A 26,453-nucleotide genomic window follows, 5' to 3' on the forward strand; every position below is an offset into this window, starting at 1 on the left:
AATGGCCCAAAGGAAAAAAAAAAGTGAGAATTGAATCTGATTTTTTAATAGGTCCAAATGGCCCAAGAGAGATTTGATTTGGGCTGGATCCAAAAATAATGACCCAATATAGATTTGTTATTAATATTACTTAATTGCCCTTAATGAAACATGCAAGGTTAGTGAAGGAAACATGCCCCTAAGGTAATTATGACAATAGGATCCTGCTTTAATAGTATAGATTTGTATTACGCATGTCTTTTCTTTTTTACGAAAGTAAAGCGCACCAAACCATAACATATCAAACAGATTAATTTGAAGTTTTCTTAAGCTAGTTTACAAAAAAAAAAAAAGTTTTCTTAAGCTAACATAGGTGAAAATATTCAGGCTAGTCAAATAATTTTAAGATGCCATGTCAGCAAGCCAAAAAATATAACCTACTCATGTATTCAGTCCTCTTTATTCGTCACCTTTTCGGTTTCTCCATCAACTTTTTGGCGCTAGGGCTGAGGTTTTATCCGTTATGGATTGGACCATATAATTATTTTAATTTCAGTATATGGATAATTTAATACAGTTCTTATACTTAATTATCTATATTATAATACTTAATTATATTCATTTAAATGGTGTTAGCTCCATTACTTTTCCATCATCTCCTTCCTCTCACTTCCTTCGTCATCCACTCCTCACAGTTCATCTTCTCCATTTCACTTGCTCTCCTATCTTCACCAACCTCAGATTCTCCTCTCTCTCCTCTCCAATTCACCATCGGCCTCCTCCACCATCTCTCAGATCCAGAGTTATGCCGCGGTATTCGTGTAACGCCGACTTAAACACTGCCGCGTTCGTGTCAAGCTGCCGAGTTCATGTCTCTTTCGTGTTCTTTCTCGTGTCACGCCGACAGATCAGTATCTAGAATGGCGGAGATCGATTAATGAGAAGAACCCTAAAAATGAGACAAAGCGTTTAGAGTGCGGTAGGACTGCCACAGACCGGGCCATGTTCAATGCCAAAACAAAGTCCATATAAAATGAAACCCATAAACATTGCGACAACTTTAATGAAATGCAACGTTTAATAGAAGATGGGCACGTGTCAGCCTGTCAGAGAGTGAGTTTCCACGTTGATAGCTTAAGAGTGAGACTAACATTTTTATATATATATATATATATATTTATATTGATACTATTTATACTTTAAGTTCATATAATATACATATAACTATACAGAAAATGATTTGCTACTCACTTAAAATACATGTCAAGTTTTTTTATTTCAAAAATTAACAAAAAGTTACATCCAAAATTGAAAAATAATAATCAAATTAATATCTTTTTAGTTTCAAATGTTATAATCAAATCTATTAACTATTAAATCTATTAAATAAAAAATTAAGTGATAATGCTATCTATGGACCGGTGTACGCCTGCGAACAACTATGCACCATGAATCTATTTTCTGACACAATTCTTACCTTGGCTGTTCCAGGTTCTCCAAAAGCATGGACATTCTCGTCCTTCCAAGCCTGAAATGTACATGGTTTTGGCAATTGAGTCACATAAGGGTAAATTACAAATTTGAGCTTCTGTTGGGTATATTACACCTAATCATTTTTCTTAAAATATATATATGATACTAGAACTAAATAGTCCTCCATGTGCACGGACTACAACTTTTTAATTAAAAGTGATACGAATTACGCCTAATTAGATACGCTACACCCGTTCCAGATTTTCTGTAATAAGATTTTCAATTTTCTTGACATAATTATGAGTGTTAACTTTTTTTAATCATCGAAGATTTTTTTGGAAATCTTATTTCTCCGAATAGTCTTAATTGTTTTATTAATTGAGTATTATCAAACGGATAAGTACGTATTGATTTAGTTATTTATAATTTATTTGTCAGTTGTGATCTTGTGAAGATCTCTCTATTCTGCCTAACCTAAAACCACTCAATAACCCTAATTCAGTCCCTATCCCTAGTCCGTATATCTAAGGTATATATATATATGTATAATAAGCTACGATAAAACCCATAAAGAAAGGAAAAATAGAAAGAGAGAAGAGAAATATATATTATACGATGGAGAAGACTGAAATGAGTCGAAGAGATGTGATTGTATGCCGAGAAATATGGTATGTAATGGCTATACTCTCGCTCTTTGGCCTCTCCATATCACTCAATCTTCTTTGGCCACCTGGGGCAAAGTCACCAGGATCGTCTCCTTTCCTCAGGGACTGCGCAGTGAGTGCCACAACATTCTATGCAGTGACGGTACTCAGGTATCTCTTATTCACCGATCCTCCTCCCTCCACTGGTTGCTACAAGGATTTTACTACAAACAAAGAGAGGATTCCTCAGTTTCTCTTTGCGGAGTTTTCCATATTAGCGTTAATGACATCTCCGTCAATGTATTCACTTTTGGTGGATCATGACGTATTGTTATACATGTCGTTATTCACCATATCGTTGTTCACTGGTGGGGTAGGTCTGATTCAGCTATCAGATAAGTTTAGGATGGAGATGAAGAATGCTTATATCACGCTTCTTTGCGGTTGGTTATGTTGCCTTTTTGGCACTTATATTTTTATTTATCTCCCCAGTATAAACGTGGCTATGATTCTTGCAGGAGTTTATTGGTTGTTCTTCTTTTTTATCATTGTATATAATTACCGCAGTTAGGAGCTCTCTACAAATTCCAGGGTTTCCACTCTTCCTGCTTAATTCTCTTGCTTAATTTTTTCTTAATGGTATTAGAGCCATTAAAATAAAGTAATGGTATTGTAAGTCCCATATATAAGACTCCACGTTCTGAGTTTAATGACATGTTAACTTCTTGCTTTTACCATTTATTTTGAGAGCTATTAAAATTAGTCATACATATCCTTAGTTAACTTGGACTAATCAAAAGCCATTCATGACTTATTGGAAATTTTGCAATTGTAATCTATATAACATCACCATTATCAAGATGAATACTTTACGAATCATGTACGGATAACTTAAGAAGTACTAGCTGAGTAGCAAGTAATTGTGTCCACTCCTAGTAAAAATACCTTCCTTGGCTTGAATATTGGCTCTGACATTGTCGACGGTGACACTGCTTTCGACCTCGAGAGTAAATGTCTTTGTTATAGGAGTTTTCACGAAGATCATTTACTAGGATTTCTCTTAACGCGCCACCGAAAAGACGAACTTGAAACAGAAGTGGCTAAATCAAATATCATATGAATAAATAGATATTCTCTGTGTTCCACTTCCACGTCCACATGGCTTGAACGATTACGTACTGACAAAACATTTACATATCATAAGGCATATTGTAAGACTCTAGCTACATGCATGTATATAATCAGCATTAATATTAATTCGTTTTGGTCAGAAAATTAGAAATTTTATAAACACCGTCTTTGCTATAATTAAAAAGGACTTTGATGTTGGTAATGCAGATTAGTTATCTTAATCTCCCACAGGGGTATTTGTAAAACATCTTGGAGATCTATTGCGGTTAATGGTAGAAACCAAGAATTATCTTTCTCAACCTTTGGTGTACAGGCTCTCTTGAAGTTATCTTTGACTTTGCACGTTGCTACTGCAACCATTGAGAGATGTTTTTCAGGAATGAAGATCGTAAAGATAGTATGACGAAATCGCATCGGTGATCAGTTTTTAAATGATTATTTTATTTGTTTTATTAAAAAAAATACTTGAAAATGTAACCAATGAAACTGTTATAAAAAGGTTTCAAGCTATGATTGAGAGTATAGTACATTTGTAGGTTTTTTTTTGTGTAATACATTTGTAGTTTTTTGGTCATTTAAACATTTTGTTTTTGATATTTTTTTTCCGACCTCAGTAGGAAAAGTTTCTGGCTCCGGGCACTGAGTGTTGAGTGTGTGATGCATGGATGTTCTATTATAACATGGAAAAAACAAATTGGGCTTGAAAAAGTTGGGTCATATTTGTTACAAAAGACCATTTATCTTCATATCCACGAATAATCTCAGCCGTTGGATCATCACAAGACAGTATGATGACGCGATAACATCTCCGAGAGAACAGTAATCGTTGAAGAAGAAGAACAAAAAGTGTCAATCTTTCGTAACTAGAGTCCAAATCGAAGTCCAAACTCCAACTAAAAAAAGGGGGTTTCAGGGTTTACTCCAGAGACGAAAGAGAAGCAATGAGCGACGCGTTCTGCTCGGACTGCAAGAAACACACGGAGGTCGTGTTCGATCACTCCGCCGGAGACACCGTCTGCTCGGAGTGCGGCCTCGTCCTCGAGTCTCACTCAATCGACGAAACCTCCGAGTGGCGCACCTTCGCCAACGAGTCGGGCGACAACGATCCCGTCCGCGTCGGTGGTCCGACGAACCCGCTTCTCGCCGACGGGGGTCTCACCACCGTCATTTCGAAACCTAACGGATCGTCCGGGGACTTTCTCTCGTCTTCGCTTGGTCGTTGGCAGAACCGGGGATCGAACCCTGATCGTGGGCTTATCGTCGCGTTCAAGACGATCGCCACTATGGCTGATAGGTAGTTTGGGTCGTTTTCTTGGATATTGATTTTGTTTGGTTGGTTGTTGTCTGAAAGTAGTTTGAGAATTGTGGTTGGTTTCTAGAAGGTTTATTTATGGCAAGTGTTTGTTACTGAAAAGGAAAGACTTTTGATTTTGATTTTTTTTTTTGCTTATGATATGTTTAATCTTGTCAGTTCAGTGGCTTATGGAATGTTATTTATGTTGCGTTTTCATTTTAAGTTTTTGATTGCTTGTGTTGTGGTCTGAAAGTTTGAGGATTGTAGTTACTATGAAGCTCCATGTAGATGAATCTTTTATATAAGCAAAGTTTATGTCACTGCATAAATGATATTGTGCAATTAATGCCTCTTATTACTTGGCAATAATACGTTAATTGAGACGGTTCAATGGGTTATGGAATGTTATTTATGAGACTAGATTGCTTTCCCTGTAAGTTAGATTGCTTGACAAGTTGTAATTAACAAGGTTTGATGAACCTTGTGTTTCTCCAGGTTGGGGCTTGTGGCGACCATCAAGGTATCTAGCTAGACATGTTTCTTTCATCATCACATGGTTATATTTGTGTGGGGTTTTACATTCCTTTGTTGATATTGGATTAAAGGACCGAGCCAATGAGATATATAAAAGGGTAGAGGATCAGAAGTCAAGCAGAGGAAGGAATCAGGATGCTCTTTTGGCTGCTTGTTTATACATTGCTTGTCGGCAAGAGGACAAGCCACGAACAGTCAAGGGTACTACCGAACAGCTATTTGTTTTTTTTTTTTTTTGGTTCATATGTTCGTTAATCATCATCCATCATTGTGTAGAAATATGTTCTGTTGCCAATGGAGCTACTAAGAAGGAGATTGGTCGTGCAAAAGAGTATATAGTCAAACAGTTGGGACTTGAAACTGGACAATCAGTAGAAATGGGAACTATCCACGCCGGAGACTTCATGGTGAGCTCTTGAAATCAAGTGCATGTTTGTTCTTATCCGCTGCTTGTTTTCGTTAACCGGATTGGTAAATCTCCAGAGACGTTTTTGCTCCAATCTTGGTATGACTAACCAAACGGTGAAGGCGGCTCAAGAATCTGTGAAGAAGTCAGAGGAGTTCGATATAAGGTTACATCGTTGACCATTTACTGTCTTATCACTTCTGTTCTCTGGGTTTATCGATGTTACGAGTATTCACACATGGAGCTTTAAACACCTTTGGTTGCAGGAGGAGTCCCATATCGATTGCAGCAGCGGTTATATACATCATAACACAGCTCTCTGATGAGAAGAAGCCTCTTCGAGGTCTGTTCCATTCACATCGTGTGAACTGAAACAATACAACTTTAAAACAATCGCTGATGTTGAACTCCTTGCAGATATCTCAGTGGCAACTGGAGTTGCAGAAGGAACTATTAGGAACTCGTACAAAGATCTCTACCCTCACCTTCCCAAGATCATACCAGCTTGGTATGCTAAAGAAGAAGATCTCAAGAACCTTCAGAGCCCTTAGAGTGTTTCATCTTCTCTCTCTTAACTTGTTACCACGCCTTCTTGTTTGATAAATCAAGTCTAGTTTCTATTGGAATCTGGGGTTATAGAGTTGTTTGGTCCAGACTTGAACCAGAGTTCTCAAGTAGATTTGTATCCAGAGAAAAATTAATCCAAAGATTCGTGTATTGGTTAAGCGTGTGTCAGAAGTCAGAACAAAAGAAAACCGGATCTGAAATTCTCGGTTAAAAGAAATAAGAATTCCAAACCGGCCATCTGTACATGTGTTTCAAACTGTTGAACTAATTAGTGGTGTAAAATGTTCAATTCAAAAACTTAAGTGCTTAAAACAATAAATATCGCAACTCTTGGGGAGCAAAGCCTCAAGATATTTACATTGTCCTTATGTGTAGAATAATAAGAGACCTAAAGATAAGCAAGCATTGCTTTACATAATAAAACAGCAATGCTTTCACTTTTTACACACCCAAAAGGAGGTCTAAACTTAAGCCAGTGGAGATCCAAAATACATTTTATTTACTGACTTAAATCTAAAACCCTCTTTTTTATTTACAGAATTATAAATATAAACATGAACCAGTGCTTTGCTTAGTTAGGCTGTACATATATAGCTCTCTGTTCATCAAATTATCCCCTCTTTCTCTGGTTGTGTTATGAGCTTGAGGTTTACTTACATGGCTAAGGAGAAGCATTTGCAGCTAGAGATGACGAGAGCCCGATTCTTCTCTCTGCATTAAAAAACGAATAATGATGCATGATGCATGATCTGTGACATTTGTCTTACTAGATGTTATACAGAGAGAGAAGAGATAGTTACCTCCAGTGGTGATAAGTTTCTCAACGCGGGCAACGATGTGTTTCCCATATGTGTATCGCTTCAAGGCATTCAAGTGGACTTTGATGCGAGAAATAATGAGTGAAAGGCTTTGATCATCGCATGTTTCAAGAACCTTCTGCACTACGTAGTTCCCGAATGGATCCTTCATCATCGCCTGCATATTTTTCAGCGTTAATGGGAGACTTCTCAGACATTGCAGAAAGACAGGAGCGAGCAAAGATTTTTTTTTTTTAGTTGCAGACCTGAAGAGGCTCGTTTTCATCAGTATAGCCAAGCATCTCATTCACTAGAACCTGGCGTTCCTCTGGACCGCCAAACGTTAAGCACTTTTCAACAACGTTAGAAGCAAACTTCTGTTGACTCATCGTCACAATCTGCCCAGCAAGCTTATTGATAATTTCTGTCCGTTCGTGTGGTTTACCGTGTTGTATGATATGCTACAGACGAAAGCAAGGTCAACCATTGTCAGGGTAGTGTGACTATTTTCATGCACTAACAATGTAACTCAAGCATTAAGAAACTTACCTGAATAACATAGTTCCCGTACTGATCTTGAGCTAGAGTGCAGACTGAGTTCATGATTTCCTCCATAATGATCCGTTGGGTTTCTATGTCATCAATATGCTCCAGTACCCTCTGCCGTGATTCCAAAGAAGTACATTACAAGTGTTGTTAATAGCGGATAAGAAAACAACCATAAGATGTGATTTATATATATATCAGACCTGGATAACACGGCATCCATAAGGGTGTGTTGAAAGAGCTAAGACTTTCCCATAAAATGAGGAAATAATGAACTGTATGCATTCCTGAGGAAGACGCTCAATACACTTCTGGATCACATGATTACCATTCTGATCATGAACGCATTTCAAGACAGACCCATCAAGCTCTCGCACCATTTGAGCTTGCTGCTCAACATCAACCACCTCCAACGCCTGTATCAATATCGCAGAAACAAGACAGGGACATGCTCAGAGAATTTAAAGCCTCTTTCTATAAGACTCTTACCATTATATAATAATAAGTAGGGTCAAAACAATGTGTTTGTACTGAGTACCTTTTGTATAACCCTGCAGCCATACATTTGTAGAGAGAGAGCCAAAACGTGGCCAGTAACTTGTTCAGCGAGTTCTTTTCTCTGTTTGGTTGTACCATGCTCAAAAAACTAAAAACGAAAAGAAAAGAAAAAACAGAACAACCTGTGAGTATAGAGACACAGGCCATTTGCAACGAAATTGTTTAGATGCTACAGCTCTTACCTTTTGAATGACATAATTTCCAAAGACATCTGTCATTAAAGTGCGACCATAAGGAAGTATTTCAGGGAATATTGCATTCTTTTCCTCATCTGTTGCAGTCTCAAGTTTTTGCTGAATGAAACGACTTCCGTATTGATCCATGCTGCACGTGGTGTCAAAGGAAGACAAAAGTGAGCTAGTAATAACTTTAAATGAAGTATATAAGTTAAGGCAAGGTAAATACCTGAACTCAATCACATGCCCAACTATTTCTGAAAGCTCCAAAGACCTTGTCTTGTTGTTCTTGAACCCTTCTAGTAATGATGCTTCCGTTGCGCTGCCGATATCTACATGGGAAGATCCCGGTAATCCTCCAAGGGGGATTTTCATCATTGAGGCAGCAGATTGTGACATTCGCATGTTCTGGAGGTTTCTTGAATTCTTGGAAGGAGAAGGTAAATGGTTTCCCAGATACATGCTGCCAAGATCATATGGAGGATTATCAAACAATCTGGAATTTGCAGCACTGAGATTACCCAGCTGATGCCTCTGCTGAGCAAGTAACATCGCGAGATACTCATTAGCTGTATCTCCGTTTGATGTCCCGAGATTGTTTCTAAGAAGAGGGTGATCACTTGGTGCACCAGTAGCTGATGCCGTATGCCGATACTGGCTGTAATGAGGGTCCATAATTGGAGAATGAAGCTCAGCAGCAGCTTGGTTTATCAATCTATTCAAGTTTTGTATATCCCCTTCCCCATTCAAATGTGAGCCTAAAACAAACGAATAAAACCAAATCTAAGATGATACGCTTTTTGCGTTTATGAGAGTAAGAGAGTGAGAGAGCGAGGGAGATACCTTCAGGGGAATAGTGCTCAGCTAGTGAATTCAACTTGTTATTTACCAAATAACCACCAGCTGTGGAGAAGTCCATTCCATTAACATTTGCATTCTGAATATTATCAGATAAGCCCAGGCTTCCTAATCTAGAGCGGTCTGAAGTTGAGTATAGACTCGCCGAAGAGGAGGCTCGTTTAGGGATGTTGACCTGTCCGTGGGAAGCCACCGTAGAAGCACCAAGGCTTGTTCCATAACCACTCATAACTCCACCATAATTTGAAGAAAATAACTGATCGTTTGACTCTGTCATACCAATACCCTGTTGACGCAGAGCCTTCTTATGACCATTGGGTATGTAACGCATGACATCAGATTGATTCTCCAATTCCACCTGAATCTGGGACTGCATAAGGTTATCTTTGACTTGATTCATCTCTGCCATGTTCAACCTCGACAGCGTGTCAGCAACATCAGCAGCAGTGTGGATGGCTGAGCCAAACGTATTCTTCTTCTCGACAGGACCGACTCTGGTACCAATAGGGGGCAAACCAGAGGCCGAAGCTCGCCCTACTAGATGTGACTCAGGAGTTCTATTCCTTGGCACTGGAGAACTCATGTTAGATCCCAGCATAGCATTCGGAGTGTTCTGTCCAGCGGAATGTAAAGACTCATGGAATGCTAATGGGCTGTCGAATCCACCCGGACTAAAATTCGTTAAGACAGCAGGATCGTTCATGTCGCGGAAAGTGTTGCAACTCGCAGGCCGAGAAAGCTGGCTGCGTAAGGCTGCATCTCTGTCAAGTCCTTCCTGTACAAATTACAAATCAATCAAGTAGAATTAAATCAAGGCTAGCATATATTCAACATGAACATAAACACTAAATGTATAGACTTTGTTTTTTTGAATATCAGGAGGTTCGGGACCGAAGCCACTAATCCCTAGACCCAAAACCGCAACATATAATATTAGCTCGTCTCAAGGGCCACTCGACCGGGGATCTCTGACACAATGTAGATCTTTTCCAGTTGAGCTAACAACCTCTAGTAAATGTATAAACTTTATTTCTTTTGAATATCAAGAGGTTCGGTACCAAAGCCAGTAATCCCCCTAGGCCCAAAACAGCAACATATAATATTAGTTCGTCTCAAGGGCCACTCGACCGGGGACCTCTGACACAATGACTAGAGATCCTTGCCAGTTGAGCTAACGACCTCTGGTAGACATTACCTGAAGTATATCAGCGAAACTCTTCCTTCTGGGCCCAAGCCCAGGATCAAGCCTCTGCACAGCCGTCTTCTGAGAGCGTCCCTGCGCTACAGCATTCCTCAGCTCCATCAAATCACTCTCCGCCTGCTCAACACCAGGCTGAACAGAGAATAGCGACGACGAAGAGTTGTTGTTGTTGCTGTTGCTGTTCTCACCTTTCTTCCTCCACTCCCCAACAGGATCAAACACCGTCTCACCATTATGAAACCTCTGAGCAACTCTCCAATCCTCCCTAGACAGCAACGGAGGCGGCAGCCTCGGGTTCGAGTGCTCGTTCGAGTAGTAGTACGATAAATACGCAGGGTGCCAACGCAGCTCGTCGTCGGACAAAAGCTCGACGCCGACGTTCGCAGCGTCTCTGATGTAATCAGCGTTGGTGTTCATCAAGTATTGATTATCCATGGCTCTCAACAAACCTTCCACCGTCGGCGGCGCGCTTCCGCTTCTGTGCACATCGGCGACGACGTCTCGTTGCGAGCCGAATGTTTGGTGGTTGCGATGCTGTTGCAGGAGAGATTCGAGCTCTCTCTGGAATCGATCCTCGAGATCGGCTGCATTGGATCCTCGGTTCATGTTTGATCGCGTGTCCGTGTAGCTATCAGTATACATCTCTTCCCTTCATCTGAAATCAATTATGAGACCTAATCAGAGAGTTCCTCGAAAAAAATTGTGATCGCGATCAAATTTAACAATCACCTCTGGATTTGAATGTGTACGTAAGATCTTATCGTAGACGAACGACGTCGTTCTCTCGTTTACGCTAACACGAAGAAGGACAATGAGAAGCTGGGAAGGGAACGAAGAGGGGAAGAAGAAGAAGAAGAAGAAGAAGCATGGAAGTCTGAGATCGCCTTCATCCTCTCCTCTCTCTTGTAATTCGTCTACTTCTATTAGATTCGGATATGTCTCCTTTTTTTGTCTTTTTGTTATTTGTTTAATTATATTCTACACACTAATCTTTAAATTTTAAGACCGTGTGTGATCTCTCATCTTGTCTAATATCATTCTCTAAGATGATTAATTAATGATTGAGCTTTTTATTAAAATCAAGAATCTCTTACAATTTATTTTATTTCATGCATAGAAGAGTAAGAGTGAAGTGAGAATCAAAGCGAAATTAACGCCTTTAAAGATTGTGATATAAACAAGCAGGTCTTTATAACGTTCCATATCAAAGATGAATGGTAGATATCTGTGGCTTTCTCTCCATTTTTGTTTTCACTTGGAAAATGAACTCACCTTGGAAAGTTTTATTCAAACGAAATGTCTAACAAAACTCTCAAAGAAAGGTCTTGGGTTCTGTATTCAACATCACAAAACTGGACAAGAGAGAAGAAAAACAAACTAAAGAATAATGGAACCAGGCTTATTATTGCAGCAGAAGCACCAAGATGATGTACATTGTGTTATGTCACTTGCCTCTCCTTTGGGATTTCACCAGTGTGCTTTTTCTGCAGCTTATGAAAATAGTGTAACAAGAGCTTGGCTGCTTGGAGAAGCTTTGCTTATTCATGGGGTAACCCGCGGATGGCTGCTCGAGGAGTTTGATATCAGTGAGAAAGAATTTCCGAAAGGCGGTGTTGAGCATCTGGAGGAGTATCTCTTCCAGGAACATTCACCTTTAGAAGATTGGAATACCTGACAAGCCAATATACATTAAGTCAAGAAACCGTACTATTAGCATTAATCGCAGAAGATAAAAGTTGAGAAGCAGACTCTGTGGGTGTAAACATTTGGTCATGTTCCGCTATGAATGCAAGTAACGCCTGCAGACAAAACCAGGTGAAGATTTGAGTATAAGAAGGCTGAGAAAAGGTCAAGAAGAAACATTTATTTTTGGCTAACCTCGAATGGCATGTTTAGTAGTTCAAAGTAAGTACGGACACGATCTAGGTTCTGTTGTACGCTTTCACCATCGATATATAGAATAGCTGCCATGGCCTGCCAGGTATCATACACACAAATGTAGACAGTGAAATGCTTATTGTAAAATATTACAAATAGTGAACTCGATCCCTAAACAAGACTGATGATCTATTACCTGTTCCAATGCAATAGTGTTCCGACAAATTTGTTGAACTCCAAAGAGGTTGATTGATCTCATGTCAGCCAAAGCCTAGAAAAATTAGTTAAAGACTTTAACAGTTTAGAAAGATGATGATCAAGTGTTAGATACAGGATTGAGATATAGTATATTTGATATTTTAATTGAAGTACCAAAGATCTTGTAAATTTCATTACAGTATATATAAAAAAAGAGGTACTGTGTACCTTAATGGACGCACTTGCTGCAGTTCCACAAATGCCACCAAAAACGTAATTGCGCTTCTCACCAGAGATGAAAGGCGCCATTCCCTCGTCCCTACGTGTTATCTGTTGGAAAAAGAGGAACTGTAAGAAAACTTGGAGCAGAAATATAATGCACCGCAATAAAATTGAGATGACTTCGTCATTTGGCTCACTAGGTACTCGCAGCAGAAGAGAGTGATGTGAATATTTGATGGTTGTAAAACTTATCCAGGCCATCATTAAAGTGATATGACTAACCTGTGAAGTAAGAGAAATCACAAAGTCGTCTGGCTCTTCGGCATCCTCATCCTCTAAGTATTCCCGATTTGTCATTTCCTTTTCAAAACCATAGAATTTCGTAAAATTTACAGGACACAAGTTGAATTTCTCATTTCCCCGCAAGCTTCCTAACAAAGGGAGCATCGATCACATACCTGCAGATGAAAGACTGTTTCCAATTGCATCTCAACACGAAGAACCTTTAGGCAGTCCGTCGCAAGTTTTCTGTACTCATCAGCAAATGATGCCAGATTCCTAGGAGAAGTTGCTTGATTCCTGCTATTACTATCTTGACTTGCCGCACGAGGAACTGCTTGGCCAAGCCTAAAATTTTGGGAATTTAAAACTTAAGAAAGAGTTTTCATTTACTTGCTACTTAGGGAAGGAAGAGAGAGCTAAAGGAAGACATATCAAACCATGCAAGTTTCTCTTTTACACTAAACGCAGAGGTTTCTGAGTTTCTTTAAATTTAAGATGGAAAAGACAGCAATCAATCTAGTTTAGTCTCTTTCATATATCATTTTTAATTATGCATGTCCTTATTTCCTCGGTTATAAGATCATAGAACTTCCCATTTTGCCTTGTGTCCTGATAACATCTAAGATGTACTTAGGAACAAGACATGATAGGAAGAGGCATGCATAATTAATCCGATCCAAAGAACTCACCTCTCAATAGAGTCTGCCACATATTCAAGTGAGTCACTAAGAGAGGCTAACAAAATCAGTTTGTTGTCATCACGAATTAGATTATCCTGTAAGATTTATAGTTAGTTAAATAATCATCACCAGATGAAAAATTATTTCAGACAACACATGAATTTACCTGCTTGATAGACGGCAAACTTAAGAATAGATCATTGAGTTCTACTCCGGAGCCAACAGCCTCAGAGTGAGAAACAGAATGCCCAAGTGAAGATGGCAAACAAGCACTCGCAGCATCAAGTCGCATCAATCTCTCAATATCATGCCTCCCAATGAGCCTGTAACTGAGCTTCTCTAGCACAGCCTGATATATTAATAATCAAACTTATGCTCAGAAAGTGTGGCAATGGAAGAAATACATCGCTTTTACATTTTGGGACACTTGAGACAAAATCGTAAGAAAATAGTGAAGGAAAATGCAGATTATTATCAAAGATGGACATATGCGCATATAAGATTGGCTAAATCCATAATCTTCCAGCTCTTTCTCTCTTTAAATCAAACTTTATCACGACGACTACTGTTACTAAGCATTAAGTGCCAAGTTCGGCTATAGGGCTTATCATAAGCTGGTAAACAACCTACATTTACACTGTAGGCTACCCAAGACAACTCCAGAAGCCTAAAACAGAATAACACTGCGACTTAAATTAAGTACGTCAGTTTAACGTATCGCAAACTGAACTCTAGCTAGCTTCACGATGTTAAAGACACTGTCGACTCTAAATCTACCGTCATGCATCTAGTTCATGCAACTCCAATTGAACTTTTTTTAAATCACATCACACTGACAGTAATACTTTTTAGTGTATGATTTTGTTACATAGGTGCAAACACTAAACAAGATATCAAACATATAAATAAATAGATGAGTCAAAGGAAGAGGACACCAAATGAGAAACAAGGAAGATCCATACCTCCATGTATGAGGTTCGACATCTCTCGAATGTTCTCTCAAGAAATGTTTGAACATACTTCACAAGGTCAGTGGCAAATTTAGGCATGGCTTGAGCCCAGCCAAGAACCTAGAAAAAGCGAAGAGCAAGGAAGTTCCTTATAAAAAAAATAGCATGAAGCTGAGAACACGAAAAATTGGATTAAACCATCGAATGGGAAGTATCCATCCATTCTTCTTAAGGCAGATCAAAAAAATGTGAAAGCAATAAAGTGAAGCTTCCAGTTTAAAAGCCTATACAACTTGCCTCTTTTGCAAGGAGATCTATTGCCAAAAGACCTTGCAAGATAGGTCGACCCTTTTCTACAGTTGGGGTGTAAGTACTTGTATGTGCACGGGGTCTAAATGCGGCGGCACCTGCAAAATGGTTTTGCGAACCTCGAATCATTTTCATAGTGACACTACTGGTACTTCATTTTCATAAACTATTGAAATACAACAGTTCCTATAAAAAAAAGCCAAGAAATCTTTCCAAATATATGCAACAATTCCAAGACGCTTTAACTTTTCATAAAACTGCAATACCCTATATTGACAGACCAAATCAGTTAGTTTTGCAAGCAAATGCTTCTACTACCACCTTGCGATGGTAAAACTCCAAGACTTTGAAACCAAAATTAACAGGTCCCCTTTCAAGATGTAATACTGTGTATACCTTTAGAGGATAATTACCCTAAAGTAAACGCTATGATCAGATCTATAGAGTCAACGGAACTAACTTGATATAGCTTGTTGTACGCCTTTCCTATAGTCCACAAACATTGTCGGTAACAGGTGATCTTTCACAAAGTTCTCAGTGAATGTAAGCAACCCATCATTCCTGCATCATGTATCGAAAAATTGATGGTGAAAATACATTCAACTTCTCAGCACAGTGAGCGAGGTGTTTAGCTTTGTCAGGATGACAGCCAGTAAAGGCAAACGGAAATTTTGAACTTACACAAGCTGGGAATGCTTTTTGGGTAACATTGAAGTGATTTTATCGGTAAACTGCAAGGTTCATAAGATAATAAATCTACTGAAAAACAGTTGGCATCGAATGGAAAAGCTTAGATGAACCAGAATCAAAACCTGAAGGACAGGCCGGTAAATTGATGCAGCTAGATATATTCCCTGTTCAGGCAAAACTGCTGCAGATCCATAACCTTCCTGTGATGCATTTGAAGCCCTCTTTCCCCAGCCTTGACGAATGAGATCAGCTCCTGTCAGCAGCACATAACATCATTAAATCCATCAAAGGCATTATAACCACAAAAAAGTCAAGATGATTAATTTTTACCCTGATTAGAAAGCGATACAGTTGCATCTGTAAACCGAAAGGTGAATGTTAGCCCATCTTCAGGTGCACCCCTGCCGTCCACCATCATCAATAATCAGTCAAAGATCAAATACTACTAACCAAACTGCAGAATTTCACATTCAAATTTGTGTTATATTTTCAGTGCTCCCATTTACTAGCGTGCTGAGAAGAACCTACATGACAAATTTCTAGACTTGGGTGTCGTAAAACCTTCTTATTAGGCCATCAGAAGAAATCTGTGCTCTAAATCATCCCTAAACTATCGAATAAACATATTAGTTGACTGACAAGAAAACATGCTTGGTCATGGAAATGACGCCTATCTTAACAAAATCTTAAAATGTCTAATTCTTTGGGACATGTTTCGTTGTCTATGTATCTACATGATATTGGGAAACCCATCTCCGTGAATGTAATAACTACCAATGCTAAGGATCACTTGCCTTTTATCTTTCTTGGGAGCCTTCTTTGCAAGTTTAGCAGTTTGTGCAGCAGCATCTGCTGAAGCGGTTTCTGGAGTTGCGCGTAGAATTTCACATATGAGTTGTTGGCATTCACTCTTCAAAGTTAACGTTAAATTTCAATAAGCTTACGTATGAGTACCCAATAGTTCAATGTAGTTTATAAACATTTGGCTTCACGAAAAATCAGATATTTTGAAATCCATATGCAGACCTGTAAGACTGTCAAGGGTAAACTGATAGTGTAGCCTCCAGTAACTTGGGATGCTTCGGGATCGGTGTTCCAATTGACATCAGTAGGCAATGACTTTGGCGTGTTAATGTCATGTTGTGAAGCCTTCAACTCCAAAAGCTCTCCAATAACAACATGATTCTCTATAAAAGTAACAGTAAGAGAAAATTTGAGCTTTCATTATGGAAAATGAGACATTCAGACGAGTTTAACAGTTGGATTTCTCACCAAATATCTTGACAATAGTATCTAAAATTGAGTCAAGAAGATCTTTTGCTGCAGCTTGCGCTTTGCCTCCAGGAGCCATAAGAGGCGAAACAGGACTCATAGCCAGGTGAGATCCTGAATTTGGCATCCCATTTTGAGGTTTATCTTTTGATAATCTGTAGGCCTCTGACTGTCCTTTGATAGTATGCAATCCCACAGCTCCCGTTCGATCACCCTGATTACTCCCGGACTTCGACAAATTTCTAGTCTCCATATGGGCCTTAATCTTGGATATTATGATCTCATGTATTGTGGGTCGAAGTTTTTGGCTGCAAGAGAACACAAAAACATCACGAAATGAAGTTTGAAGATAAACTTAAGCTGCATCGGTTATCATTCATCTTTAACTTCAAGAATGATAAATGTTAACTCCCCCCCCCCCCCCCCACCCCACCCAAATTACACAATACATTTAATAAAGATTGTATTTAGTGATGACATCGATGACAAGTTAACTAACAAAATGAGGCCACTGCTGGCGATTTAAAACTAAAAGATATTAATTAAAGAAGTGAATTTTCTAGCATATCTAAAACCAATTAAAAATAATCAAAGATATTAGAAAACGAACCATATGATAGCACCAGCCGCTGCAACTTTCCCAAGCATACAGAGACACTCAACAAGGGTCTGTAGATATTTCACATGCAATGGGTCATCACTCTTTCTTATTGCTTCCTGAAACAGGAGAAAAAGCAATGTCGCATCAATTAAAAAAATGAGCATAAAATATGATATATAAGCGTAACAAGCACGTACAATAAACTCGTCAGGAGTGGAATCAGAAAGCCAAGGAGGAAGATGGTAAGAAAGCAATTTACTATCAGCGGATGCTTCATCATGCACTACAGAGTCCTCCTCGTCATGTCCATCAAATGATGAACTAAGAAACACAAGGTGATTAAAGAAAGACAAATTAGCGAAGTAAAACAACCTTAGGCTGGCAAAGAAACTTCTGCCACAATCAATTTACAGCATATTTTCTTTTACTGACAAAAATTTTAAGGAATGAAATTACAAGGAGAACCTCTAAACAATGATCAGAGAAATATTGCAATTCTCAACCTCTATATTGAAAATAAAGCCGAGAGAACCTCTATAAAGAACCGAAACGAACCAGACAGTTACTAAACATTGATCCCTCCGAAAAAAATAATCTTAATCTTTATACACGAAAAAGTATTCCTAATATCCGATAAAGAATCAATTGAAGTGAAAGATTTCTTAATCATACCCTTCTTCAATAGAAGCCGACCTATGTGAACCATTTGTGAGTCCCCTAGCACCAAACTGACTATCACCTTTCAGTGTCCGTGTTCTACGAGAAAGTGGTTGTGAGCTCATTTGACTGGTTGCAACAGCTGTTGTAGTTGGTACTTCATCATCTCTTTCATATATACTTGACGCAACCGAACTGCATCATAGACAAGGTCAAGAACAGAAAATTGGGCGATGAAAGAAGTGATAATACACACTATCAAGCAAGCAGGCGCCTGGAACCAAGGATAAAAAGCAGCACAGCTTCTGAAATTTGCGTATAGAAGCTGAAAAGAAACCTACCTGTATTCACCTCTATTGTATAGGTGTGCATGCAAATCGTCTAGAATTTTGAAGAAAAGGGATCCTCGCAGCTTAGATAGCTCAGATCTGACATCTTGAAGAGCACCAACCTAGGTGAACGTACCAGAATATCTATAAGTACAACATCCAAGTGAGCAGTAGATCTCTCGAACAGAATAACAGGAAAATTCCGATGGAAATTAGATGTTAAAGATCCCATTCAATGAATTTGTAACAAAACAGTCCTAGAGATCAATGAATTTGACAATTGAATGAGAAAACCCAAAACAATTCCCCTGAGATTACTTTTCCAGCATTTGCTAGCATTGGCAGTTAGGAAATTACCGTTTGAAGGCCCTCACGCTCAAGCATCAGAGACGACTGGAGATACACTTGAATAGCAGCGTAAAACTGCTTATCGGCAATGAGCTTCTCAATACGAGATGGAACCTGTTCAATGTTTCAAAAGGCAGAGCCACCATTGTCACAACAGATTAGCAGTTTGGAAACATATCAACAAATGTATCATCAGAAATACCGAGTGCTATCATGAATGGAGTATAAAACTTCAGAGCAGCGAAAATACATAACAAGCATTGTCAAAAAGAATTAACTAAGAAATGTTACGGTTAATCCAACCAACCTTAGATATGCTCTCAATTTGATCCAGCACTGAGATGATGTGCCGCAATGTCATAGAACGGTACCACAACTGGTGTAATTGTTTATTACGTGTACCCAAGCTCTTCTTTGCATCTGCCAAATCATGCTTCAAGTCGCCTAATTTTTCAGTGGACTCTCTGAATAGACGCAAAATCTGATGAAGAATACATTCAAAGCAGGCAAAAAAAACGAGAGAATCAAAATCAACTTACTTCACGAATGAACTTTTACTAAATTACATTATCTCTTGACTAGTATAATTCCAAAAGAAACACCAAAATTTATAAATAACAGAAGCAGCCGCAACTTAGTATAGAGTAGATTCGTAAATTTAAACATGAAATCTGAATGCCAATAAGCGGTAAAAGAAGTTTATGTGACAGATATCGCTGGTTGTTGCTTTAGATAAGAAAAGGAAGAGCTAACAGAAATAGAAACCTGAGAGTAGTTTTGAATGGCCTTGTTGAAACCACCATGATAAGCATGCACAACTTCATCCACAACCTCCTCGACAACATCGCTTTGTTCCCTTAAAACATGAATGTCAGCTTCACGGTCTTTTGAAGTAAGGATGTGGACCACATGTGGCAAAGAGTCAAAACGTGCAACAGCCCAGCTCTCATCTATTCGTGCCAGCTCCTCCCTAAGGTACTGCAAATAACCATCATCACTCAGACACACACAAACTCATATACTCCAAAAAAAAAAAAATCAAGAACAGTGATAGTTCCAGTTGGTTTCCCATTCTACCCCTTGCATAACTTTCTAGACCTTAACATCATTTCTCACATGCTGAATAAAACTCCTAAGGGGTGCAAGAACACCACCGTTGAACCAGACGATTGCTCCTTAGAGTGTGGACTTACAGTTTTATCCGAGGGAACAGGCAAGTCGTTGAAAATTCCCATGCTTGCGATCTTTTTTATCGCGCTTGGCTTGTTCGAGCCTAAATGAGTAATTCCTCAGCACATTCCAATCAAGCTCTCTGTAGCTGAAATCAAAAGTTCGAAAACCAACACATACATGAGCGAACACGATGCTACGCAGCTCATTTCCCAAACATCAAAAATACAAAAACGCAACGCAGAGAGAAAAGATAATATCCAAATCCAAATACGTTTAAATTTTAACTTACATAATCGAGAATTGCAATCAAACAATAGGTGCTGAAGTAGATCTAGAGAGCCAAAATCGAGAAGACGAAATGGATTTTCAGCTACGAATCTTTACCTGGGATACGAATCTGATGAGTGCGACTCCCGATCACCAAGAGAAAATAGGAGGAGAGCTAACAAGGAAGAAATATATCTAAACTTCTTCACGTTCCGAGTTCTTCTAATTTTTACCAGACTTTTTCTTCTCTGTAATTTATTTGTTTCTCTCTTCCACTTTTTCCTTGTTTTCTGTTTTCCCCCAATGTTAATTTTATTGTGGGGAAATTAGTCACACAAACAAACATTAATAATACATAATTATCAAACAGAATGTACATGTAAACCGGTAAACCACTATCTGACTGTAATACGTTTTATGGATTATTCGTAAGTACAGGGAAAGAATATTAAATCATATTTCTTACAATAAATTTGCAGTAAAATATATATATTCAACATTTTAGTTTTATGTTTATACATATAAATCTTTTTTAATTAAGATATACGGAAAAGTAAAATAACCAACAAAATATATATTATTATAAAATGCTTTTCTAATTTGTTATTTTGTTGATATAGCATTTACCGAAGTTGATTTGTAAGTACTTGTATTAGAATCTAAATTTTGTGTTAAAAACTTAATTAATTTTTTTTTTATAAATTCTTAAATAATTTAATTATTTTAATATTTTTAACAAAGAATTCATTTATATCTACGGAAATTTATTAATGAAATGAAATTTAGTAGTAAATCCATTTGACAATATATGATTTTAACATAAATCATAAAATAAATAGCATTAAATTTAGTTTAAATCTACAAATATACAAACTAATAATTTTTTTTCCCAGAAACTAATAATTTCATGGGCAATTGTCAATAATAGCACCTTTTGAAGTTTATGTCTCAAAAAGAGCACTAGAAGGAGAAAGTCACAAAAATGACATTCATTAAAGGGTAAAATGTCTCTAATATCCTTGGTTTAAATTAAATAAACAAACAAAAATAAATAAAAATAAAAATAAAAAAAATAAAAAAATAAAAATTTTATAGTTTTAGATTATATGTTTTCAGATTCGAAATTTTTATAATTTTTTTTAAAAAAAAAATTTTGAATTTTTTTTTATTTTTTTTTTCAAATTTTCTTTTTATAGTTTAAAAATAATTTTAGAAACTGTTTTATAAATTTTTATTTTTTATTTTAGTATTTATTTTTTATAAAATTTTAAACCCTAATTCCAAAACCCCACCTCCTTAACTCTAAACCCTAAGGTTTGGATTAATTAACCCAAGGGGTATAAGTGTATATTTACCTCTTTAATGAAACCTATTTTTGTGACTTTGAGTCTTGAGTGCTACTTTGGGAACAAAAACTTGCTTTGGTGCTATCCTAGTCTTTTTCTCTAATTTCATTGAGATAATATATGAAAATTGATTTTCTTTTTTTTTTCTTCTTTTTTCAAACAAAAAAAAATTTGATTTTCTTTTTGATCAAATATACGAAGATTGATTAGATAATGATACACATGGAAAACAAAATCTCGTCGGTGTAATGGGCTGGTTCACTCACAACTACGTTAATAAAAAGAACTCCATGTTGGGCTTTGTAGAAGAAACTGGGCTTTTTGTAGAAGAAACGCCTCCTCCGTCTACCTTCCTCCTCGTCCACCACGACGCTCCTCCAACTCGACGGCGACGGTGGAACCATGAATCCACCGGATAACAACCAAGACAATGCTCCGTCTACACCCCACTCTCAGCTCCCCACTCCTCCTCCACAATCAAACTCAAATCCCAACCCAGACCCAACCTCAATCTCAATCTCCAACCCTAGCTTCGAGCAAATGGTCTCCTTCTCCGCTCCCAAGAAGCGAAGAAGAGGCCGATCTCAGCGCTCAACGTCGTCGTTTCACACTCTCCCCAACCCCGGAGGACTCCTCCCCAACATAGACGCCGCCCCGAGATCAACAAACCCAGGGATAGGCGACGAGATCATCACGATCAACAAGGACGCCACCACGGAGGCTCTCCTCGCTCTCACGGCCGGCTTCCCCGCCGATTCCCTCACCGAGGAGGAGATCGACTTCGGCGTGGTCCCCGTCGTCGGAGGAATCGAACAAGTCAACTACATTTTAATCAGAAACCATATCATATCCAAATGGAGAGAGAATATCTCCAGCTGGATCGCGAAGGAATCTTTTCTAGATTCGATTCCTAACCACTGCATAAGTCTGTTAGACTCTGCTTACGACTACTTGGTTCTACACGGTTACATCAACTTCGGTATATCCCAGGCGGTTAAAGAAAAGGTTCCTCCTACTCAGCAGCAGCAAAGCAAGCCTAGTGTGGTTATAGTGGGAGCTGGTTTGTCCGGTTTAGCCGCGGCGAGGCAGTTACTGAGGTTCGGGTTTAAAGTAACCGTTTTGGAAGGTAGGAAGCGGCCTGGCGGGAGGGTTTATACTAAGAGGATGGAAGGGAATAGAGTGGAGGCGGCGGCGGATTTGGGAGGGAGTGTTTTGACCGGGACGTTAGGGAATCCGTTAGGGATTATAGCGAGGCAGTTAGGTTGTTCTCTTTATAAAGTAAGAGATAAGTGTCCTCTTTATAGAGTTGATGGTAAACCGGTTGATCCGGATTTGGATATGAAGGTGGAAGGGGCTTTTAACCGGCTTTTGGATAAGGCTAGTAAGCTTAGGCAGCTGATGGGTGATGTTTCGATGGATGTGTCGCTCGGTGCGGCGCTGGAGACGTTCAGGCAGGTTTATGGGGATGCTACTGAGGAGATGAGTTTGTTTAATTGGCATCTTGCTAACTTGGAGTACGCGAATGCGGGTTTGGTGTCTAAGCTCTCTCTTGCGTTCTGGGACCAAGATGATCCTTACGATATGGGTGGGGATCATTGCTTTTTGCCTGGAGGGAATGGGAGGCTGGTTCATGCTTTGGCGGAGAATGTACCGATCTTGTATGAGAAGACTGTTCAGACGATCAGATACGGTGCGGATGGTGTGAAGGTAACCGCTGGACATCAAGTGTATGAAGGTGATATGGTGCTGTGTACAGTTCCCCTTGGTGTTCTGAAGAACGGATCCATCAAATTTGTGCCGGAGTTGCCTCAGAGGAAGCTTGATTGTATAAAGAGGCTAGGTTTTGGGTTGTTGAATAAAGTTGCGATGCTGTTTCCGTTTGTGTTTTGGGGCACGGATCTCGATACCTTTGGACATCTTACGGAGGATCCAGCCAATAGAGGTGAGTTCTTCCTCTTCTATAGCTATGCACAAGTGGCAGGTGGTCCACTACTGATCGCGTTGGTTGCGGGAGAAGCTGCTCATAAGTTTGAGACAATGCCACCCACTGATGCAGTGACTCGTGTTCTTCAGATTCTTAGGGGTAATAAGATTTGCTATACTCAGATTATCATTTGTGAGGAGACCAAATCTCCATTAAGCTTGGTTTAAAATTCACATTTCAGGTATGTATGAGCCACAAGGAATAAATGTTCCTGACCCAATTCAAACGGTCTGCACCAGGTGGGGAGGTGATCCATTCAGCTTCGGATCTTACTCCAACGTTGCAGTGGGAGCTTCAGGTGATGATTACGACATATTAGCAGAAAGTGTTGGAGACGGGAGGCTTTTCTTTGCCGGTGAAGCCACAACAAGGAGGTATCCTGCAACCATGCATGGAGCTTTCGTTACCGGTCTGAGAGAAGCTGCTAACATGGCTCAATCCGCAAAGTCCCGAGGCATAAGGAAGAGAATCGATAGGAACCCTTCAAAGAACCCTCACGCTTGCGCTACCCTTCTTGCGGATTTGTTCAGAGACCCTGATCTGGAGTTTGGGAGTTTCTCCATAATCTTTAGTCGGAGAAATCCAGACCCAAAGTCTCCTGCAATTTTGAGGGTAACGCTGAGCGAGCCTTGTAAGAGGAATGAAGATCCAGTCGCGGATCAGTACTCGAACAAGATACTGTTTCAGCAGCTTCAGTCTCATTTCAATCAGCAGCAACAGATTCAGGTGTATACGTTGTTGACTAGACAGCAGGCTCTTTATTTGAGAGAAGTCAGAGGTGGTGATGAAAAGAGGCTTTACTATCTATGTGAGACACTCGGAGTGAAGCTTGTGGGAAGAAAAGGTTTAGGAATCGGAGCCGATTCCGTTATCGCTTCTATTAAAGCTGAGCGAACCGGTCGCAAGCCAGCATTGTCATCTTCAGGCACAAAATCTGGTTAGGCTTCTTGATTTGATTGCTCTCCATACTTATTGTATAGAACCAGTACTGACATGTTTTACTTTCTACTCTATTGAGAAGGTATGTTAAAGGTTAAATCGAGTGCATTGAAGCGGAAGCTGATCAGGTAAACTACAAGCGATCTTATGTGCAATAATCTCTCGCACTTTTCAATAGCCATTGCTTAGATAATTTTTTGTTGCACAAGAAGGATTAAAGGACCGGTGCCACTGAATCAAAACAACAATGGTGACTCGGAGACTGTGAAACATGAATCTTTAGGTAATGGCAAAGCCTCTATGCAAGCGACAATAGCAGAGGCCATAGGAAGCAGCAACACGCAAGAGGAAAGCAAATGGTTGAGCACAGGAGTTGCATCAAGTTCTGGTATTCATTCTTCTTAATTCATGTCACTCGTGGGAGTATTGATTTGATCCTTTTGAAATTATAATCAATTTACATTTGAATATAACAACGCAGGTGGTTCCTTACATGGAGAGACGATGAAAAGATGACGGAATGAGTGAACAAAACCTCACTCAAGCAAATGAGTTTGATGAAGACAAGAACAAATGTAGTTCTGGTCTCAACTCCGACCCAAGCCAGGCAACTTGAAGAGAGGCCATCAGGTGCAGAGTTCACTAGACGATGATGAATGAATGATCTGTGACTTACCACTTTCAAAAGCCTCAGGAGAGTTCATCCCACTTCTTCTTTTATTTACAGATGGAGTCTCCTCTCTCTCTTTGGATTGTAACTTTAGCAGATAAATACTGACTATTAATCCACGTATGTAGTGTTTGTAATGTACACGAAGACTAATAAAATGACTAAGATTATCTCTGTTATGTAAATACAAGTAACACAACACTCTTTATCTGATCGAATTCACATAGCGGAACAAAACACATAAGAGCCAACTTACAGAGCCTTTCCAGAGCTGTCCTCTCGTCTTTCTTCAGCTGGAACCGCTCCCGGTCTGCATAGGAAAGAAGTGTGTTATGTGTCAATATTCAAGACCATAGCTGAAACTGGTGAGTTTGGAGCTGAGATGTTTACTAACCAACAACTCATGATCTCCCATGATTTCGTCCATCAACTCCGAGATGGGTTTATCAGCGCTGTTCGGAACCATAGCTGCAAACACAGCTGGTTCTAGCCCTGCATTTGAATCCACCAGCTTTGTAAACGATATGCTTTAAAGTATTCCTGTTTTCTTAATACATTTTGAATATTAAGAAGGTACCAGATTCTGGAAATGCATCAATGAACATCATCATCTCTTCCCCTGTCAAACCAGATAAGAAGCATATCCGTGGCAGCGACTCCGCAATCTGCACAAAGGATCAATAATGTAAGAAAAAAAAACTACACACAAGAACCTTGATGGAGGAAACTGAAAGACACATACTTTAACTCTCTTCAGGTCAGTCTGTCTTGTGTTAACTGCTTCCCATAACGAACGTGGGATCATATCTTCTGTACAGAACATAATCTACAATTTTTATCCAATCAACAAACATTAGTCTGGCATCATCTTGCAAGAGTCAGAGAGGGAGTTTTCGATTGTACCTTCATGAATTCACCATCGAGTTCCTTAAGAAGCTCTTGTATCTGCATTACAAGATGATAGATTAATTCAAAGACTCCAAAATATTTGCAGTGTGTGATATGTAACTCTGTTTCCATTTTATATATTACCTTCTGTGCTTCATGAATTTGAAAGCCAAGCAACAGCAAAACCTGAAAAAGAAGATATATTCCAAAGTGTTGGCTTATGATGATCACAGACTTCACAGTAATGAACAGTGAGCAAATATTTAAAATGTAAAAGAAACTGACAGGAGGGCCGAACACAGGATCTTGAGGATCTAAAGGTACAAACTTCGAATCTTCTTCTAGTGTCTGTGGAATCTCTTGAGCTGAACCTTTAACACAAAGCTTTTGCTTTTGCTTGAGCTTTGTGTGGTGAGGTGTGTTGTTTGCCCATGACAAAGAAGACGTAGCGAGCCCAAAGGAGTGAGAGCTTACTAAGTTCTTATAAGAAGAAGAAGAAGAAGACGGCCTTGAGATTCCAAACCGCAGCAAAGAAGACGACATTGCTGCTTCTCCCTATCTCATTTGCATCGTGATTGTTGAGATAAAATTGTTCCTCTAGCCAAT

At 39.1% G+C, this 26,453-nt stretch overlaps 6 protein-coding genes across 8 annotated transcripts; 3 read left to right on the top strand and 3 right to left on the bottom strand.

The window, feature by feature from the left end:
• Positions 1–34: 34 nt before the first annotated feature.
• LOC103859339 lies at positions 35–3,843 on the top strand. The gene has a single exon (XM_033286390.1). The coding sequence runs from the start codon at positions 2,068–2,070 to the stop codon at positions 2,665–2,667; it is 600 nt and encodes a 199-aa protein (XP_033142281.1). The 5' UTR covers positions 35–2,067; the 3' UTR covers positions 2,668–3,843.
• Positions 3,844–3,966: 123 nt separating this feature from the next.
• On the top strand, positions 3,967–6,186 carry LOC103859340 (transcription initiation factor IIB-2). The gene is made up of 7 exons (XM_009136855.3): positions 3,967–4,521; positions 5,017–5,041; positions 5,127–5,256; positions 5,332–5,462; positions 5,539–5,627; positions 5,728–5,804; positions 5,879–6,186. Exons 1-7 carry the CDS (start codon positions 4,169–4,171, stop codon positions 6,010–6,012), a joined length of 939 nt encoding a protein of 312 aa, XP_009135103.1. The 5' UTR covers positions 3,967–4,168; the 3' UTR covers positions 6,013–6,186.
• Positions 6,187–6,310: 124 nt separating this feature from the next.
• LOC103859341 (pumilio homolog 4) lies at positions 6,311–11,035 on the bottom strand. Its single transcript, XM_009136856.3, has 11 exons — positions 10,894–11,035; positions 10,159–10,819; positions 8,949–9,738; positions 8,335–8,863; positions 8,112–8,253; positions 7,910–8,017; positions 7,575–7,787; positions 7,375–7,485; positions 7,092–7,286; positions 6,829–7,003; positions 6,311–6,739 (listed from the first exon to the last, which is right to left on the bottom strand). The coding sequence occupies exons 2-11, from the start codon at positions 10,804–10,806 to the stop codon at positions 6,690–6,692; spliced, it is 2,961 nt and encodes a 986-aa protein (XP_009135104.1). The 5' UTR covers positions 10,807–10,819; positions 10,894–11,035; the 3' UTR covers positions 6,311–6,689.
• Positions 11,036–11,422: 387 nt separating this feature from the next.
• Positions 11,423–20,317, bottom strand: LOC103859342 (exocyst complex component SEC8). 2 transcript variants are annotated; one of them, XM_009136857.3, is made up of 27 exons: positions 20,138–20,317; positions 19,774–19,898; positions 19,346–19,558; positions 18,888–19,061; positions 18,590–18,694; positions 18,245–18,354; positions 17,919–18,098; positions 17,444–17,567; positions 17,256–17,362; positions 16,646–16,953; positions 16,400–16,560; positions 16,168–16,283; positions 15,704–15,774; positions 15,496–15,626; positions 15,365–15,414; positions 15,144–15,244; positions 14,672–14,781; positions 14,387–14,494; positions 13,591–13,773; positions 13,434–13,519; positions 12,921–13,089; positions 12,745–12,822; positions 12,469–12,570; positions 12,239–12,313; positions 12,043–12,138; positions 11,914–11,963; positions 11,423–11,835 (listed from the first exon to the last, which is right to left on the bottom strand). In XM_009136857.3, the coding sequence occupies exons 2-27, from the start codon at positions 19,813–19,815 to the stop codon at positions 11,748–11,750; spliced, it is 3,138 nt and encodes a 1,045-aa protein (XP_009135105.2). In that variant the 5' UTR covers positions 19,816–19,898; positions 20,138–20,317; the 3' UTR covers positions 11,423–11,747. The 2 variants fall into 2 exon arrangements, with proteins under 2 accessions (XP_009135105.2, XP_033142264.1); XM_033286373.1 differs by having other exon boundaries at positions 20,043–20,314.
• A 1,183-nt stretch (positions 20,318–21,500) lies between these two features.
• On the top strand, positions 21,501–25,133 carry LOC103859346 (protein FLOWERING LOCUS D). Of its 2 annotated transcripts, none has more exons than XM_009136862.3 (5): positions 21,501–23,449; positions 23,532–24,287; positions 24,372–24,417; positions 24,502–24,677; positions 24,771–25,133. In XM_009136862.3, the coding sequence occupies exons 1-5, from the start codon at positions 21,769–21,771 to the stop codon at positions 24,803–24,805; spliced, it is 2,694 nt and encodes an 897-aa protein (XP_009135110.1). In that variant the 5' UTR covers positions 21,501–21,768; the 3' UTR covers positions 24,806–25,133. The 2 variants fall into 2 exon arrangements, with proteins under 2 accessions (XP_009135110.1, XP_009135109.1); XM_009136861.3 differs by having other exon boundaries at positions 21,504–23,449; positions 24,499–24,677.
• On the bottom strand, positions 25,049–26,441 carry LOC103859345. The gene is made up of 7 exons (XM_009136860.3): positions 26,133–26,441; positions 25,992–26,033; positions 25,863–25,904; positions 25,702–25,785; positions 25,537–25,624; positions 25,354–25,451; positions 25,049–25,269 (listed from the first exon to the last, which is right to left on the bottom strand). Exons 1-7 carry the CDS (start codon positions 26,388–26,390, stop codon positions 25,249–25,251), a joined length of 633 nt encoding a protein of 210 aa, XP_009135108.1. The 5' UTR covers positions 26,391–26,441; the 3' UTR covers positions 25,049–25,248.
• Positions 26,442–26,453: the final 12 nt, after the last annotated feature.

The sequence above is a fragment of the Brassica rapa genome, chromosome A03, assembly GCF_000309985.2.
Source record: "Brassica rapa cultivar Chiifu-401-42 chromosome A03, CAAS_Brap_v3.01, whole genome shotgun sequence".
In the NCBI taxonomy this organism is placed as follows: domain Eukaryota; kingdom Viridiplantae; phylum Streptophyta; class Magnoliopsida; order Brassicales; family Brassicaceae; genus Brassica; species Brassica rapa.